At 38.9% G+C, this 18,252-nt stretch overlaps 1 protein-coding gene across 1 annotated transcript in view; it reads left to right on the top strand.

Annotated features, from left to right (window-relative positions):
• Positions 1-18,252, top strand: part of SYTL5 (synaptotagmin like 5) — a 127,941-nt gene that overhangs the window by 24,901 nt on the left and 84,788 nt on the right. The window contains exon 2 of the mRNA XM_056131213.1: positions 926-1,135. Within this exon, the coding sequence (XP_055987188.1) occupies positions 926-1,135 (210 nt within the window). The remainder of the gene's footprint in view (positions 1-925; positions 1,136-18,252) is intronic.

Here is an 18,252-nt window from a genome sequence, read left to right as displayed (position 1 = left end):
CATCCCTCCCCCTCCCCCTACCTGTGGGACAGATGATTTCCACATTATTCTCTCTCTACTCTGATTACATTAAATATTTCGACTCCAGAACCACCATTATTATTTGGGATTTTACCCCAACACTCAGATCTGCCGAAAAGGAAACAGTAAACAATTTGTTTTCTATTGCTGGTTATAAATAACATATGTTGTCGCATGACTGCAGTAGTAGCCACGCGATTTTGAAATTCTAAAATTTTAGCAATTAAATCTGGAGGGATTTCTACCAAAACCTGCTGGGTTCCAAGATTTGTTCCTGAGTCTCTTGGATCATGGTCATTAAGCAGCTTGATCTGGAGCCAGAGAAGCCATTCGTGGGCGGTGACGCAGGGTCTCCTTGGGGCAGGAAGGAAAGGGCCGGCTCCACCCCCATTCCGTGAGGCCCAGCATGTCTTTTCACTGAGGGCACAAACCTGCCTGTCCAATGGCTTCTGGAGGATGGAGGCCACGGAGCTGCCAAGGGGGATCAGGCAGAGGGACAGCACCCTTTCTCCCCTGGGATGACTTGGCGCTGGTAACCAATTGTGGGAACCAGACACTTCTCTGCCAAAAGCCGTTGGGTTTCAAGATTTGTTTCTGAGTCTCTGGGATCATGGCTGTTAAGCTGTTAAGAGAAACCTTGCCTCCAATTCTATAGCTGAGTCGGAGGTGGTTTGTGAGTGTGTCTCCCACATACCTATCTTTTGTCTGTTTACATTCTTGGTAAACTTGCCCTAAGTTTTTGGGGTTTGGTGAAAGGCACAGCAGCAATTTTGGGGTATCTGGAAGTCTGAAGACACCATCAAGCTGCTGATGCACTTGCCTCACAGGTACAGATTAACCTGCTGGAGGCACTATACCCCCTGTTGTTTAATTTTTTAAGTCGGTCTTTCCCTCCTTCTTCCAGGAAGCTGAAAACTGACCTCCTAGAAGCAAAACGGAGAAGTGGGAAGATTCATCAGGAGAACAGCCGAGTCTGTGTACACTGTGAGAGAAGATTGGGGTTCATATTTGACCGGGGCGAACTATGCCATATCTGCTTACTAAGAGTGTGCAGCACGTGCCGGGTCCCCTGCCGTGATGGCAAGTGGAAGTGCCCTGTCTGTGCCAAAGTCGCGTGAGTATCTTGCCCTCCCTTGGAATTGACGATGCAAGAGACTGGTGATAGGAGATCAATAAAACATAAGTACAAAGTGTTTTAGATTCATGTTTAGAGAGTAGGCTTCTAAATAAACCAAACATAGACTCAGTAATGCTTTGGCAGGACTCTGAGGGGTTGCTGTGTATCTATATGTAGATAAAACTACTTTTGTTTCCAAAAAGTTTCAAAACATGGGCCAGAGAGATATCATAGGGGTAGGGCATTTGTCTTATGTGCAGCCAAACCCAATTTGATTCTTACTATCAAATAACATTGCCAAGGTCCCCTGAGCATTGCTGGATGTGGTCCAAAACCAAAATATTCCCGACAGCAAAGTTAGAAGTCTCATAGATTAGGGACTCTTGTGTTTGTAAAACAACCACAACTTGTTTCCTTAGAGCAACAGTTGATATCACAAAGCTTCTCAGAAAGTCTTATGGGTTGGGTTATAATAGGCACGATGAGTGTGAAATGTGTGACCTGCTTTCCTCATTAACTAAAAAGCTAAGTTGAAATGGTTTCTGAATTTCATTCAGACTTTCTCCATGACCTAGGGCAAAAGGAGAGAACCTTCTGGTTCATCTCCATGTATGTAGCTTATGGGAATGTGGGTGTGGATTCTTTTTACCAAGCCAAATGCAAGTCCTGGATCCTTGTTCTTTAAGTTCAGGTAAACTGGAGTGAAGCATGGAGTGGTCTCTACTGCACTTAAGGACTAACAGACATCCTTCGGAGAAACCTCTCAAGGGATCAACTGTATTTTCTCCAGTGTAGGATTAACCTAATCTCATCTCAAGGCAACTCCATATTGATCTCACTTTTGGGAGTTGTTGGTTGGTTTGGTTTCTCTTTTCCTCTCACTAAATCACCCTTTTCTAGTAGTCAATAGGCTATATTGGGAAGAAGAGTGAATAGTTTGTAAGAGTGGTGGACACTCCCCTTCCAATTTCCCTATAAGAGGACTGCTGTTGTCTACTGAGTACCCCTGGATTCAGTGACCACAGTATTTATCCAATGTGATTTTTTAATGCATTTTGTAATAAAAGTGATTCAGAATTCAGTAGTTTATGCCATATCTTCTCTACTTAGTTGGTTTGAGCTAAAGAAAGGAAGCATTTAATTTATTACTTTGGAATCATTACTTTGATTTTTGTAAGCAATCATCTTAATTCTTAGTTTCACATAATTCTTTAGTATTTCCTTTCCAAGATTAGCAAACATCCTTTGCTGATCTGGAAAAATAGACATTAATGAAATTGTTGACTTATGTATTAAAACATAAACTTTGTTAATATTTATATTTATTTTCTAAATTGTATTTAAAAATAGACAATCAGGAACCACATGTAACCCTGTAAATTTTTTTTCACATGAAACTAAATTAATTACTTCTGATATTTTACATATATCTCCATATAAAATATAAGTCATTCATTTCTGTCTCTACTTAAAAGAAGCATGATACATTTTGTACTCAAGTAGAGTTCTGATGTTACCCAGGACACTTCTTAAAAAGTTTACCTCAGTGTTGTAAACCAGTGTGTCTCACCTGTTCTATTCCTTTTGATGAGGCATATCACAAGTTTTATATAAAGGCTCTTCTGTATACTAAAAGGAGTCATTGAGGAAATAGTAAATCAAATTTTAATACTAGCTTTTAAAAAACAAATCAGTGGGCTCAGAGAGATAGTGTAGTGGGTATGGCTCTTGCCTTGTACACAGCCTACTTGCACACATCCCCAATACCACATATGGTCCCCTGAGGCCCAGTACAAGTTAACTCTAAACCTAGAGCCAGGAGTGAGCCCTGAGAACTACCAGGTGTGATTCCCAAATATTTTTTTTTAAAAAAACAACAAATATAAGAAAATTCTTCAAGTAAATCTGAAATTCAGAAAACTAAAAAATAATATGGAGGACTAAAGAAGCAGTGCATGAGAAAATGAAGTGGCCTTGAATAAGGATGTTTCAGCACAACCTCATTTCAATCCTCAGGACGTTTTATGATCCCCTGAGCATCATGGTTTATTCTTAGCAGTACTTATAGGACCATATGCGGTGCCAGGGGATGGAGAGCTAGGAACCATATGTGGTGCCAGGGATGGAACATTTGTTGGTTGCATGCATTCAAAGCAAGCACCTTACCCACTCAACTATCTCTCTGATCACCTCTAATAGCACAGCGGTAGGGCATTTGCCTTGCACGCAGCCAACATGGCCGACCCAAGTTTGATTCCTCCGCCCCTCTTGAAGAGCCCGGCAAGCTACCGAGAGTATCTTGCCCAAACGGCAGAGCCTGGCAAGCTACCCGTGACGTATTCGATATGCCAAACACAGTAACAACAAAGTCTCCAGTGGAGACGTTACTGGGCCCGCTTGAGCAAATCGATGAACAACAGGAGAGCCTTTACTTTTTTACTTTACAATTTGTTAATCATTTTCTGTATGGGTTGTGATATTTTTCTGTATATTGTTAAAATTTCAGGCCAGAGAGATAGCACTGTGGTGTAAGGTTTGCACCTTGCACACTATAGACCTGGGTTTGATCCTCAGCACCCCATATGAACCCTTCAATCTGACAGGAGTGATCCCTGAGCACAGAGCCAGGAGTAAGCCCTGAGTACAGCTGGGTGTGGCCTCATGTGAACAAAAAGATCTTACCCTAACAACCAAATCATAAAAATATTCTCTTGTGTGATCTTTTGTAGTTGTTATTGTTTTAGTTTTGACCTTTAGTTCCATGTCCTACATGGAACTGAGTTTTGTTTTCGCCATAAGTTAGGAATTGAATTTTGTATATATATATATATATATATTAATTTTTTTATTAGTGAAACACCACGAGGAACAGTTATATACTTACAAATTTTTGCGCTTGGGTTTCAGTTATACAATGACCACCAAGTACCCATCCCCCCACAAGCACCCATCCTCCACCACCACGGGTCCCAGCATCCCTCCCACCCCCCATCCTCCCCATCCCACCCTGCCTCTGTGGCTGGGCACTCCCTTTTGTTCTCTCTCTCTCTCCTTTTGGGTCCTGTGGTTTGCAAGAGAGGCATTGAGAGGCAATCATGTTTGGTCTATAGTCTACTTTCAGCATGCTTCTCCCACCCTGGGAGGACCCTCCCAAGACCCTTTATTTGGTGCTCTCTTCTCTATCTGAGCTTCCTTTTCCCCTAGCACGTGTGGCTGGCCTCCAAGTCATGGAGCAAAATTCCTGGTACTAATCTCGGCCACTCCTGGGTGTTAGTCTCCCATTTTGTTGCTTTATGTTCCCCAGATGAATGCAATCTTTCTGTGTCTATCCCGTACTTTCTGACTCATTTCGCTTAACATGATACTTTCCATGTGGTACCACTTGTATGTGAATTTCATGACTTCATCTTTTCTAACAGCTACATAGTACTCCATTGTGTAAATGTACCACACAAATCACAAATCACAAATCATCCTGTTATTCGTCGATTGCCTCGAGCAGGCCCCAGTAACGTCTCCTTCATCCTAGCCCTGAGATTATATTCAAGGCTCTTTAGGAGAATGAGATCCATCATTGTTACTGGTATTTGGCATATTGGGTACGCCACGGGGAGTTTGCCAGACTCTGCAGTGTGGGCAGGCTACATTCGGTAGCCTGCCAGTTTGTCCAAAGTAGGAATGAGATAATAAGATGTCATAATAAGATGTACCAAAGTAAATGTACCGAAGTTTCTTTAACCAGTCATCTGTTCTCGGGCACTCAGGATTTTTCCAGATTCTGGCTATTGTAAAGAGTGCTGCAGTGAACAAACAAGTGCAGATGTCACTTCGACTATACTTTTTTTGCTTCTCTGGGATATATTTCTAGGAGTGGTATTGCTGGGTCAAATGGGAGATCAATGAATTTTATATTTTAATATGTGAATCTACTTGACACAGTTTCATTCATTGACAAGCCTGCCATTTCTATTACTCTGCAGTTTATCTTTCACAAATCGAGATTAATTGCAGAGCACTGTTTCTGACTTTGTGCCAATGCACCTCAGTGGCCTTATTATATTAGCTTTGCAATAAAATTTGTTGCCCAATAAATTTTCCTCCTTGTTCTTCTAATTTAAAAAATACTCTGGCTGTTCTTGGCCCTTAGAAATTTGATACAAATTTTAGAATCAACTTGTTAATTTCCCATAACAAATCCTACAGCAGTTTTATAGGTATTTCATTGTAGCCTCTGATATTCTATCTCCTTTGAGAATTGACATGTTTCTTTTTCTAAAATTTTATTTTAGGCACCCAGTGGTTTACAATACTGTTAATTGCAGTTAATTACTATACATAAAACATCTCACACCACATCCTTCACCAGAGTTTCTGCTTTCTTCCACCAATGTCACAGAGTGCTGTGCCCACACCCCCACCTCACCCCTAAATTTCCTACTGATGACTAGTACTCCGTTGCTGTTGTCTTTGGGCATTTGTTGTCCTCTATTATATTTTGTTTTTTCCATAACCAGAATATGACAGAGATTATTTTGTGTATGTGCAACTTCCTAACTTCCTACATTCTCCAGGAGCTATGCATGTTTGTGAACTTTGTCTTGTCTTAAAACTTTGTCTTGTCTTTGCTGCTTTTGATACATTGTTTCAAGGCTATGAAGTTCCTGAGCTTGCTTATTTGTGTTGTATTATTTCTTCAGATCTGAATGGAGGTAGGGACCAGAGAGATAGTACAGTAGGCAGGGCACTTGCCTTGCTTGCAGCCAACCCAGGTTTGATCCCCCATACTCCATATGGTCCCCAAGTCCACCAAGAGTGATCCCTGAGTGTAGAGTGCAGAGTCAGAAGTAACCCCTAAGCACTGCTGTGTGTGGCCCCCAAACAAAACAAAAATTCGAATGAAAGTCTAGCTGGGTAATCTATCTTTCTTTCTTTCTTTCTTTCTTTCTTTCTTTCTTTCTTTCTTTCTTTCTTTCTTTCTTTCTTTCTCTCTCTCTCTCTTTCTTTCTTTCTTTCTTTCTTCATTCCCTTTTTTCTGTCTTTCTCTCATTTTTTGTGAAGTAAAATTATTTTATTTACTTAGAGAAGAGAAACAGATATTGAAGAGAGAGAGCTAGAGAGATTGAAGGGAGAACATAGACTTCTTCAAGGTAGAGAGCCTGGGTAGAGTGTTCTCGATGAAGTGTTCATATCATTTAATTGTTTTTAGGTTTTTATTCCACTATTTTTTTCTTGCCTAGAGTCTCACTGGATAAATCTACTGTGAACCTGTGAACCTTAAGGATTTTCCTTTTTTTGGAAAGGGGGGTTCACACCTGGCGGTGATTAGGACTTAAACCTGACTCTGTATTCAGGATCACTCCTGGCAGGCTTGGAGATGCCAGAGATCAAACCCATGTTGGCCATGTGCAAAGCAAATGCCCTGTTTGCTGTACTATTGCTCCAGTATCCAAAAATTTCTGATTTGGATTTTGCTCCTCTCAATCTCTTTGGCTTTTGTCATTCTAAGTATGATGTGTCTTGGAATATTTTTATCTGGCTTGGGACCCTTTGGGTCTCTTGAATCTGGAGGCACGCACTCCTCGATTTGGGGGAATTTCTCAGCAGTGTATTATTATTCATCATTGAAATCACCTTTCTGTTCTTCAGGGACTCTGTTGTTCCTTCCGTGTGCTCTTTACTTATTTTGAGACTTATTTCTATCTTTTGTTTTCTAGGGTTTTCCTGCATCCTATCATGGAGCTCAGTGATCTTTATTCTCAATTGTTGTTACTGTGCTGCCAAAGCCTTTCATTGACTTTTGTTAATTTCACCTATCAAATTATTTCTATCACTTCTTGTAGTTTTATCATTTCTGACCTCTTGAACCCTGTTGCATTCCTTTGAGCTTAGTAAACATCCTTAACATGTTATCTTGAAAGTATTATCTGAAAGGTTATTGAATTTGGTTAGAGCTGGCCAAATCTTCCCAGCTGCTATGGTTCCTTTGTAGCCTTGGTGGGGCTCTAGGCTGCTTCCCCTGAGCGCCTATTGAAAGTCTGTGGGTGGGTCTTTCTAATTTACCATCCACACCCCTACTAGATCTCTGAGGGATTCGGTTGAATGTAGCTCTATTCCTTCCCTGTTGAAACTTTCCAAATAAATTTTTTAAAAGGATACTATTTATAATAACATAAACAAAGTCTTGGAGTAAATCTGAATACACCATATATGGTGTTGTTATTAACAACAAAAGTCTTTAGAATTTCATATAAGGGTTCTAGGAAGACTTCCAGTGTTGTTGACTTTTGCCTGTGCTATTGTAATTTAGGGTTCTATGATTTCTTATTATCATGATTGTTTTTGTGAATTTTTGTGGGAATACGTGGTTGAAGCTAGGTTTAAGTTAAAATTAGCGCAATGTAGTTGGAGGCAGTCAAACTGCCTACAAGTCTGTAGGTTCACTGCAAGAGTCCATAAGATGTTCCCCATAAGAAGTGAAAGAGGCATCCTGTTGTCCTGGACAAGAAGGGAACTGAGCCTCTGGAGGACCCAGAGTTGTCGGTGTGAGCTTACACTATGCTATGTACTCCTTCCACGGAACTAGCAGATAATCAAGCATGGACATCTTTCAGTATTTAGTCTGACAACTCACAAACACTATATGCTCCTCCATTTGTGCTTCATTTCTTTTCACATTGTTATTGGTTTGGAAACCATATATAGTGTATTCAGGGGCTAACTACTGACTCTGTCCTCAGGAGTGACCCCTGGTGATGCTCAGAAAATCATATGCAGTCCTGGGGACTGAACCAGAATTCGCTGAAATGGTCTCTTCCAAGATTTTAACTCCTGTATTCTCGCTGGACTTTTATAATATTTTATAGTTTCTGATACAAGTTTTACACATTTTTAGATTTACTCCAAGACTTTGTTTATGTTATTATAAATAGTATCCTTTTAAAAAATTTATTTTTAATTGGTTATATGTAGAAATGCAACTGACTTATTTAGCTTGGTCTCATTCATAGTCAGCAATCTTGTTAAATTATAAATTTCTGAGAAGTTCAGATTTTCTTCATATCATCTGTGGAAAATAATTTTCTTTCTAATACTTATATCTTTTATTTTGTTGTCATGCAACGTTTTTGCTATTAATTGTATTGCTTTCTGTCTTATTTGCTTCTTTTTAGTTACTTTGGATTTATTTTTCATTAGTTTTTTCTAATTCAGATGATTTGATACTTAATTTTTTTAGTACTTGTTATTTTTTTATAAAAGTATTCATTATTTTCTAGTACATACAATCAAGGAAATAAATTTCCGTGTTTGTTTTAGCTATATCCACATTTTTATCAATTATTCTCATTTCAATTCTGTTTTTAATCTCCATTGTGATCTTTTTGGGGGCCATGAACTATTTAGTTATGAATTTACTGAATTTTTAATTTCATGGAGACTTGTTGTTTTATATTTTTAGTATTGTTTTATGCCATAATTCCATCATAGTGAGATTTCAGTTTCTTTTTAATTTGATTCAGCAAATGATTAATTTTGTTTTTATTTTCTCTATATCCTTAATTTTACAGTTGTTGGTTTCTAGATCCTAGATAAGTGAATTAAATAATATTTATGTTGCCCAGATTTTCTATTTTCTTAATGATTTTAAAAAATATTTTGCCTGATATTGATAAAGGAAAACAGTACATAATGGTGAATTTTTTAATTCATTGTTTAGTTATTATATTTGCTTTAAATGTTGATGTGTTATAAACTTGAACACTTAAATATTGATAATTGTGGGATTTATGGGTGTTTGGAAACCATCGTATTTATGAAAAATTTCTCTTTATTCATAACCTTTTTCTTAATCTGCTTCATAATTAGTGTGACTGTAACAGTTTTCTTTTGCTTAGTGTCTGCTTTATCAGTTATCCTTCATCCTTTGTTTCTTTATATTTTGGAGTATCTCTAGAAAAAAGAACATAAGAGTGTGTGTGTGTGTGTGTGTGTGTGTGTGTGTGTGTGTATAAATCCTGTCCAACAGTAGCGGTTAAGTAAGGATATTTATTTCATTTGTAGTAATAAAACCTGTCTTATATTTTATATATTTTAGGTTTTTAGTTAAAATCTACCATCTATTTACTTGCTATTTCTTTGTTCCATCTATTAAAGGTAAAGGCCCTCCCTTTGATCGTCGATTTGCTCGAGCGGGCCCAGTAACGTCTCCATTGGAGACTTTGTTGTTACTGTGTTTAGCATATCGAATACTCTCGGTAGCTTGCCGGGCTCTCCAAGAGGGGCGGAGGAATCGAACTCGGGTCGGCCATGTTGGCCGCTTGTAAGGCGAACGCCCTACCCGCTGTGCTATCTCTCCAGCCCTTATGATTTTTTTTACCTCTACTTGCTTTCATTTTGGTTGTCCAAATATTTTATGTTTATCTTTGTTATTTATCCATTTTAATTATCTAATGGTTTCTCTGAAGATTATAACATGTATTCTTTACTAATATGCTTCCAAGATAGTAGTAGAACTTTTTGTGGTTGGGGGATGGATGACTAGGTCACACCTGGTAATGGTCTGGGGTCATACCTGGTAAAGCTAAGGGACCATATGCAGTGCCGGGGATTGAACTGGAGTTGGCCACATGCAAGGCAAGTACTTTAATTCCTGCGCTATCTTTCTAACCCCATAGAGGAACCTTAAAACCATTTAGTTCCCTATACCCCTCTTCAATGCAAATATATATTTAAAATATTTATATATTTATATCTATATAATGCACATAAACATGTTTATACTTATAAAGATAAGCACATACAAACATTGACTTATTTCATTTAGACATCTAATGCAAAATACCATAGATTGGGCGGTTTATAAAAATAAAGCCTGAGGTCAATGTTTTTGTAAGATTCAGTATCTGTTGAGAGTTGACTTCTTGATTCATAGATAGCTATTTTCTTTCCCTGGCAGAAGTTATCTATCACATGGCAGAAGAGACAGAGCTTTCTAGTGTCTGTTAATGGCAGGCAATAGCCATTTCCCAAAGGATTCACCTCCAAATTATATCACATTGGGCATTATGTTTAATATGATTTATTGGGCGACCACATTCAGTCTATAACATACTTAATCTCACAAGGTATTGTTATTGGTGTTTTAGTTAATTTTTACTTAGTTATCATTTTCATTGTTCTATCCTCTTTATTACTTCATTTCTATATTCCTTCAGCTTTCTGAAAGGCACCTGCTAGTATTTCTTCCTTCCTTCCTTCCTTCCTTCCTTCCTTCCTTCCTTCCTTCCTTCCTTCCTTCCTCCCTCCCCCCCACCCTCCCTCCCTCCCTCCCTTCTTTCCTTCTTTCCTTCCTTCATCACACCCGGTGATGCTAAGGGGTTTCTCCTGTTTCTGCACTCAGAAAATACTCCTGGTGGTGCTCAGGAGACCACATGGGATGCCAGAGATCGAACCTGGGTTGGCCGTGCGAAGGCAAACGACATTACCTGCTGTACTATTGATCCAGTCCTTAGTATTTTCTTTTGAGTACTTATCCAAGTAATATATGCTCTCATTTTTTGCTTTATATAGCATAAATGTGTTTCAATTAATTAAAAAACATTTTACTCATTATTAAATTCAGATCAGACATTATTATCAGTAATTTGAAAATATTGTTCTATTGGCTTCTGTTTTCCAGTGTTTCTGTTATGAACTCAGATACCAATTTATTGTTATTTCTTTAAAGGTGATAGCTTTTTCTTTGATTACATTTAATAGCTGATGTTTCAATATTCTAACAAGGTTTGATTTTTCTTTGTTAATCCTTATATCTTGGGATTTTTTTTGTTCTTGAATATAGTTATCAAGAATGTATTTAGTCTACTAACAAACAGATAAAGAACTTTTGTTTCTCTTACTGGTGCTTTGGCTCTTAAGTTTTGCACATTTTATACATATTTCTTAAAGTTGTTTTCTCTCAAAGGATTGTTTATGTGACTGATTTCTATGATTTTTATTTATTTATTATCTACTTATCTTTGTTGAATCACCGTGAGATCCACAGTTACAGAGTTGTTCATGATTGAGTTTCAGACATAATGTTACAACATTTCCCACTACCAATGTCCCCAGTTTCCTTCCTACCGCATCCCCATACCTACTTTCTTGCATGGCAGACACTTCTCTCAATCTGTCTGTCTGTCTGTCTGTCTGTCTGTCTGTTTGTCTCTCTCTCTCCCTCCTTTTGAACATTATGATTTGCAACACAGGTACAGAAATGTTATCACGTATATCCTTTTACCTCTTTTCAGCACTCAGTTCTGGTCCAGAGTGATCATTTCCAACTGTCATTGTCACAGTGGTCCCTTCTCTGTCCTAACTGCCACCTGCCCAACTTGTGGGAAGCTTCCAAACATGGACCAGTCCTCCTGGCCCTCATTTCTACTGTCCTTATGTGTTAGTCATTAGAGCATCTTTAATCTGAACTCTAATGTATTGTCATATTTATAAATTTCTTAGATAACATCTCTTCAACATAGTACATTTTCTCCATTCTCACACCTTTCTTCCAGGTATTTTGAATATGGACCCTGCTCTTATTAACATATCAGATATCTCTTGTATGAAAGAGCTGCTTTCTATTTTTTCTGTCCTCTTATTTCTCTTTGTTTTGTATGGGTTTTTGTCTGATTTATTTGTTTTGGGGCCACAATCGCTGGTACTCAGGTCATATGTGGTGCCAAGGTCAGCTCCATGTGAGGCATTAACCACTTTACTATCTCTCCAGCCTCTGTTTGATGTTTTTGTACCACTAATTCTGTCCTTAGCTTTGTATAAGTTTTTGTTACACCCATCTATCAATTAATAAATTCAGTTTTATTTTTACACTTTAGAATTTCCTTATTTTTTAATTATATTTCCTCATATTCTGCTTATCTTCTCTATTTTCTAATATACAGTATAGCTCTAATATTAGAATTCCCTATGGGATTGTTCCTTACATTTTCTTGCATTTTCTCTTAGTTTTAGCCATTAGCCTAATAACTTTTGGTTGATGTCAAAGTATATTTAAAAATCTAAAGTTTAGTGAGGTGTAATAATATGTATATATTGAGCATATACATGATTTTCCTACAAGAAGATAGGGTCGCTAGATTTTCTAGATGATGTTAATCAAATCAGGGATTAAACTAATTTTAAATATGGAGCTTCACCTCTGGATAACTGATTTACTTTTGGATCATATTTATTCCTAGAGAACAGTCCTTTAAATTCTCAAAATATGCATATTTGTCAAGAGAGACATTAATTAATTATATAGTTTATAGATAGTGTAAGTAAGAATATTATTGTTATTTGTAGATTTGAGATGATTATTAAAGGTACTTTTTTAGTATTACCACCCAGTTCTTTTCCCACTAGACACTACCAAGATAAGGGTTTCCACTTCAGAACAATGAAGAAAGAAACAGAATTTTAACAAATAACTGGACTTCCGCTTGCAGAATATGAGGATATCTCAGAAATTTCTCACTACTTTTTTATCCATTTTTGTAACATGGTATTTTATTTGATCCCTAAAATTTAATCATTTCTATTTTTTCTTATACTAATGTTATTCTCCTCTTTAAATCCTGGAACTTTCTTTGTTCAGACAATAACTACACATTGTGATTCAGGAATTCTTTTATTTATTTATTTTTTTTATTAGTGAAACACCATGAGGTACAGTTATAGACTTACAAATTTTTGTGCTTGGGTTTCAGTTATACAATGATCAAGTACCCATTCCTCCACCAGCGCCCATCCTCCACCACCACGGATCCCAGCATCCCTCCCACCCTCCATCCCCCCCATCCCACCCTGCCTCTGTGGCTGGGCATTTCCTTTTGTTCTCTCTATCTCCTTTTGGGTCCTGTGGTTTTCAAGAGAGGCATTGAGTGGCAATCATGTTTGGTCTACAATCTACTTTCAGCATGATTCTCCCACCCTGGGAAGACCCTCCCAACATCCTTTATTTGGTTCTCTCTTCTCTATCTGAGCTTCCTTTTCCCCTAGCACGTGTGGCTGGCCTCCAAGTCATGGAGCAAAATTCCTGGTACTAATCTCGGCCACTCCTGGGTGTTAGTCTCCCATTTTGTTGCTTTATGTTCCCCAGATGAATGCAATCTTTCTGTGTCTATCTCGCTCTTTCTGACTCATTTCGCTTAACATGATACTTTCCATGTAGTTCCACTTGTATGTGAATTTCATGACTTCATCTTTCCAAACAGCTACATAGTTCTCCATTGTGTAGATGTACCAAAGTTTCTTTAACCAGTCATCTGTTCTCAGGCACTCAGGTTTTATCCAGATTCTGGCTATTGTAAAGAGTGCTGCAATGAACAAACAAGTGCAGATGTCACTTAGACTATACTCTTTTGCCTCTCTGGGATATATTCCTAGGAGTGGTATTGCTGGGTCAAATGGGAGATCAAATTCTAATTTTTTTGAGAATCGTCCAAACTGTTTTCCAAAAGGGTGGGACCAGTCAGCATTCCCACCAGCAGTGAGGTAGGGTCCCTTTCTCACCACATCCGCGCCAGCACCGGTTGCTTTTGTTCTTTTGGATGTGGGCCAGTCTCTGTGGTGTGAAATGATATCTCATTGTTATTTTGATCCGCATCTCCCTGGTGATTAGTGATGTAGAGAATTTTCTCATGTGCCTTTTAGCCATTTGGATTTCTTCTTTGTGAAAGTTTCTGTTCATTTCCTCATCCCATTTTTTGATAGGGTTGGGTTTTTTCTTCTTGTGGAGTTCAACCAGTACCTTGTATATCCTTGATATCAACCCCTTGTCGGATGTGTATTGGACGAATATCCTTTCCATTTTGGTCACTGTTTCTTTTGAGGTGCAGAAGCTTCTTAGTTTCAGATAGTCCCATTTGTCTATCTCTGTTTTCACTTGCTTGGCCATTGGAGTGACATCTTTGAAGATACTATTAGCTTCAATGTCATGGAGGGTTTTGCCAACTTTTTCTCCAATTTACCTTATGGATTCCGGTCTGATGTTGAGGTCTTTAATCCACTTTGATCTTACTTTTGTACATGGCCTTAGGCAGAGATCTGAGCCCACTTTTTTGCATGTAGCCGTCCAGTTTTGCCAGCATAATTTGATAAAAGGCTTCCTTGATCCACTTCACTTTTCTTTCCCCCTTATCAAAGATTTGATTATCATATGCTTGGGGGAAGATGTCAGTATATTCAAACCTGTTGCATTGGTCTACAGCTCTGCCTTTATTCCAGTGCCATGCTGTTTTAATTATTACTGCTTTGTAGTAGAGCTTGAAGTTGGGGAGGTTAATTCCTCCTATTTTCTTTTTTTCCCAAGAATTGCTTTACCTATTCGTGGGGGCTTATTATTCCACATAAATTTCAGGAGTGTTTGCTCCACTTCTTTGAAGAATGTCATGGGTATCCTTATAGGGATCATATTGAATTTGTACAGTGCTTTGGGAAGCATTGCCATTTTGACAATATTAATTCTCCCATCCATGAGCAGGGGATATTTTTCCATTTCCTTGTGTCCTCTTTTATTTCAGGAATTCTTAAGTCAATTAGGAATTGCCTCAAAGTTCTAAATGAGTTGAAGAATTTTGTCTTGAAATTTTAAACGCCACATATTTATTTGCTGAACCAGAATATTTTTGTTTGTTAGTTTTGGTTTTGAACCACATCCACCAGGTCTCATGGCTTACTTTGACTCTGTCTTCAGAGAGCACTAATGCTCGGGAACCAACCATATATGTTGCCTGGAATTGAACCAAGATCATGGTACTATCTCTTCCAACCTTGGAAGCATCTGTTTAAATTTGATACCCAAGGAGGCTTGTGCATTACTACACCGCAAATAGAAAGTGATGCCATTAACTCATCTGCTAATCATTATGGACACCAACTGTAAGCCTGATTTTCACAAAATTTCCACTTAAATCTCTTCAGATCTGTAGTAAGTTACATTAATGATTGATTGTGTTAAGATAGTTAAATTTTGTTTTATTTTCTGATTGTTTTTGAGCCACACCTGGCAATGCTCGGGGGCTACTCCTGGGTCTGTATTCAATAATTACTGCCTGGCAGTGCAGGGTTACCATATAGGATGCTGGGATTAAACTTGATGGGCCACATGCACCCTGTGCCCTAAGTCAGTAAAATTTGGAGGTTATGTGCTATAGATGATCCAAACACCAACTCCTATATTTCTCCCTTTCTACTTTTATACTCTATTTGTTTCTTATTTATCTTGTTTGTAATCTTTGCTACTACCATCCGGAGTGCAATGTTAGATTTAAGACCATGAGTGTAAGGGTTTTTTTTTCTGTATTGGTCATTGGTATGAGTTTAGTGCCTATAGTAGGTAGTGAATGGATTTTTTATTCAATGATTGGATGAATAGATCACTTAATCACTTATCACTTAATCCCCGTTATTCATCGATTTATTCGAGCGGGTGCCAGTAACGTCTCCATTCATCCCGGTTGCGTGCTAGCGTAGCCCAATGGTATCTGTTCGTTTTAGGAACATGTAGAGCCTCAAACCGATCATTTAGGGTCTTGACGAAGAAGTCTGACCATCTTATAGGTGGGCGTCCACGTGATCTTTTGATGTCTCGTGGAATCCAATCAGTAATGGCTCTAGTCCAGCGGTTATCTGTAAACCTCATTACGTGTCCAGCCCATCTGATTTTTGATGTCTTGGCAAATGAGACAGCGTCCCTGATTCTTGAGCGTTGACGAAGATCAGAACTCCGGATTCTATCTCTCATTTGAGTGAATCGTGATATTCCAAGCATAGTTCTTTCGATTCCTCTTTGAGAGACCCGAATAGCGTTCTCATCCTGTTTTCGTAGGGTCCACGTCTCTGAGGCATATGTTAATGCAGGAAGAATAGTGGAATCGAAGAGATGTGCTTTTAGCTGGAGGTTCTTTGTCCTTTTAGTTATTTCTTCAACGTTCTTGAAGGCATTCCAAGCCGCTCTCTTCCTCTTGCGCAACTCAGGTGCCAGGTCATTCATCATGTTGATTTCTCGACCTAGGTATATATAACTGTTGCATTCGGAGATGGTGGTTCCGTTGAGAGCCAATGGAGCGTCAGGAACAAGGCTGTTTCTCATAAACATTGTCTTCGTAAGATTCAGCTGTAGTCCGACCTTTCCACATTCACGGTCAAAGTCGTTCAGCATTTGTGCCGCTTGGTTGATGTTTGGTGTTATTAGAACGATGTCATCAGCAAAGCGGAGGTGGTGTAGTTGCCGACCATCTATCTTCACTCCCATGTTTTCCCATTCCAGTCGTCACATGATGTTCTCAAGGGTGGCACTGAAGAGTTTTGGTGAAATGGTATCACCCTGCCGAACCCCTCTCTTGATATGGATGATTACTTCTTTGTAGAATGGTGAGATCTTGGTAGTGAATCCGCAATAGAGCTCACGAAGGATCCTGATGTATTGAGTTTGTACGCCCTGATTGGCTAGGGCTTCCATGACCGCTTCCGTCTCAACAGAATCAAAGGCCTTCTTTAAATCAATGAACGTTAGACAGAGCGGCATCTTGAACTCCCGAGATATCTCAATGAGCTTGGTTATTGTGTGGATATGGTCGATGGTACTGAATCCTTTTCGGAATCCAGCTTGTTCACATGGTTGTCCTTCATCTAGTTTTCTGCTAATCCTATTCAGGATGACTCGAGTGAATAGTTTGTAGATGACAGACAATAGGCAGATTGGGCGATAGTTGCCAATGTCGTGGATGTCTCCTTTCTTGTATAGTAGTACAGTCCTGCTGGTTTTCCATTGGGATGGAACCTTGCATTCAGACAGGTAGTGTGTGAAGAGTCGAGCCAATATATTGATGAGTACTGATGGTAAGTTCTTCAGGTGTTCAGGTCTGATCTTGTCTGGGCCAGGTGCTCTTTGTTTCTTTACCGACGAGATGGCATGTTGGATTTCGGAAGGGAGAACATTGGGAACGACATATCCATCATGTGGTATGTGGTATGTGGGAAGGGGATGTGGCTATTAAAGAGATCTGAGTAGAAGTCATGAATAATCTTCTCCATTGCCCTTCTGGAAGATGTGATAGATCCATCATGATGTCGGAGGGCAGTCATCTTGGTTTTGTAGTTGGTGAAGGACAGGCGGGCATTACAAATGTTTTTCCCAGCTTCTGCTGCATCTACCAGTACTGCTGCTCTCCTGTTTTTGAGGTCATCCTTCATGGCTTCTCTGCACTGTTTTGCCAGTTCGGACGTTCGCTTGTGGTTGCCTGAGGCACGTGCCAAGCCACGTTGGTGAATAAGTTCAAGAGTGTTTGAAGAAAGATGGTTTTTTGTGGTTATCTCTCTCTTGGCATTCCTTGCACAATCATGGAGGTGCTGAATCATTCGATCGTATTCCTCATCATTGTTGTCAATGACGGCATCTTCCCATGTTGCCGCAATAGAGCCAAAGAGCTCCCAGTTGGTGGTTGTTCTGGGAGTCCTCTTCTTAAACCTTGCATTCTTTTCTCCTCGTTCTGTGAGGTAGAATTTTGCACGAAGGAGACGGTGGTCTGATCCCGTTTGGAATTTTGGGACAACAGCAGCATCGGTTAGGCAAAACCGCCGATTGAATATGATGTGGTCTATTTCATTGTGGAACCGTCCATCGGGAGACTCCCATGTCCAACGTTTAGATTCAGCCTTTTGGAATTGTGAGTTACCATGGAAGGTTTTGGTTGACATGATGAACTCAGACAGTCTGTCACCCTGTTCGTTGATGAATAGATTAATAAAATGAGTGGATATTCTATTGAATAGGTGATTGAATAGTGAGATCCTGGTTAACACATTTACCCCACCTCAACCTTATTCCCCCCTCCCCAGTTTGTGCATTTTAAAATTAAGCCGATTAGAGAATTAATATTTTCTTCTGAATAGCATGAGGCTATAAGAAGCCACATGATCCTTGCCAAATACATTTGCTCTTTGAACAGAGTAAATTTCCAAATGTCATAAAAAAATTTAACTACAAGGCAATTTGAGGTTATAAGGGCATACGAATTAATAACAAATTGAAATTTCTGTGTCTCCAGAGATCTTAATGCATCAATACATAGCTT

Source organism: Sorex fumeus, unplaced genomic scaffold (assembly GCF_029834395.1).
Source record: "Sorex fumeus unplaced genomic scaffold, SorFum_2.1 ptg000086l, whole genome shotgun sequence".
NCBI lineage: Eukaryota > Metazoa > Chordata > Mammalia > Eulipotyphla > Soricidae > Sorex > Sorex fumeus.
The sequence above is the reverse complement of the archived record's forward strand: the minus strand, read 5'-3'. Positions and strand labels throughout refer to the sequence as shown.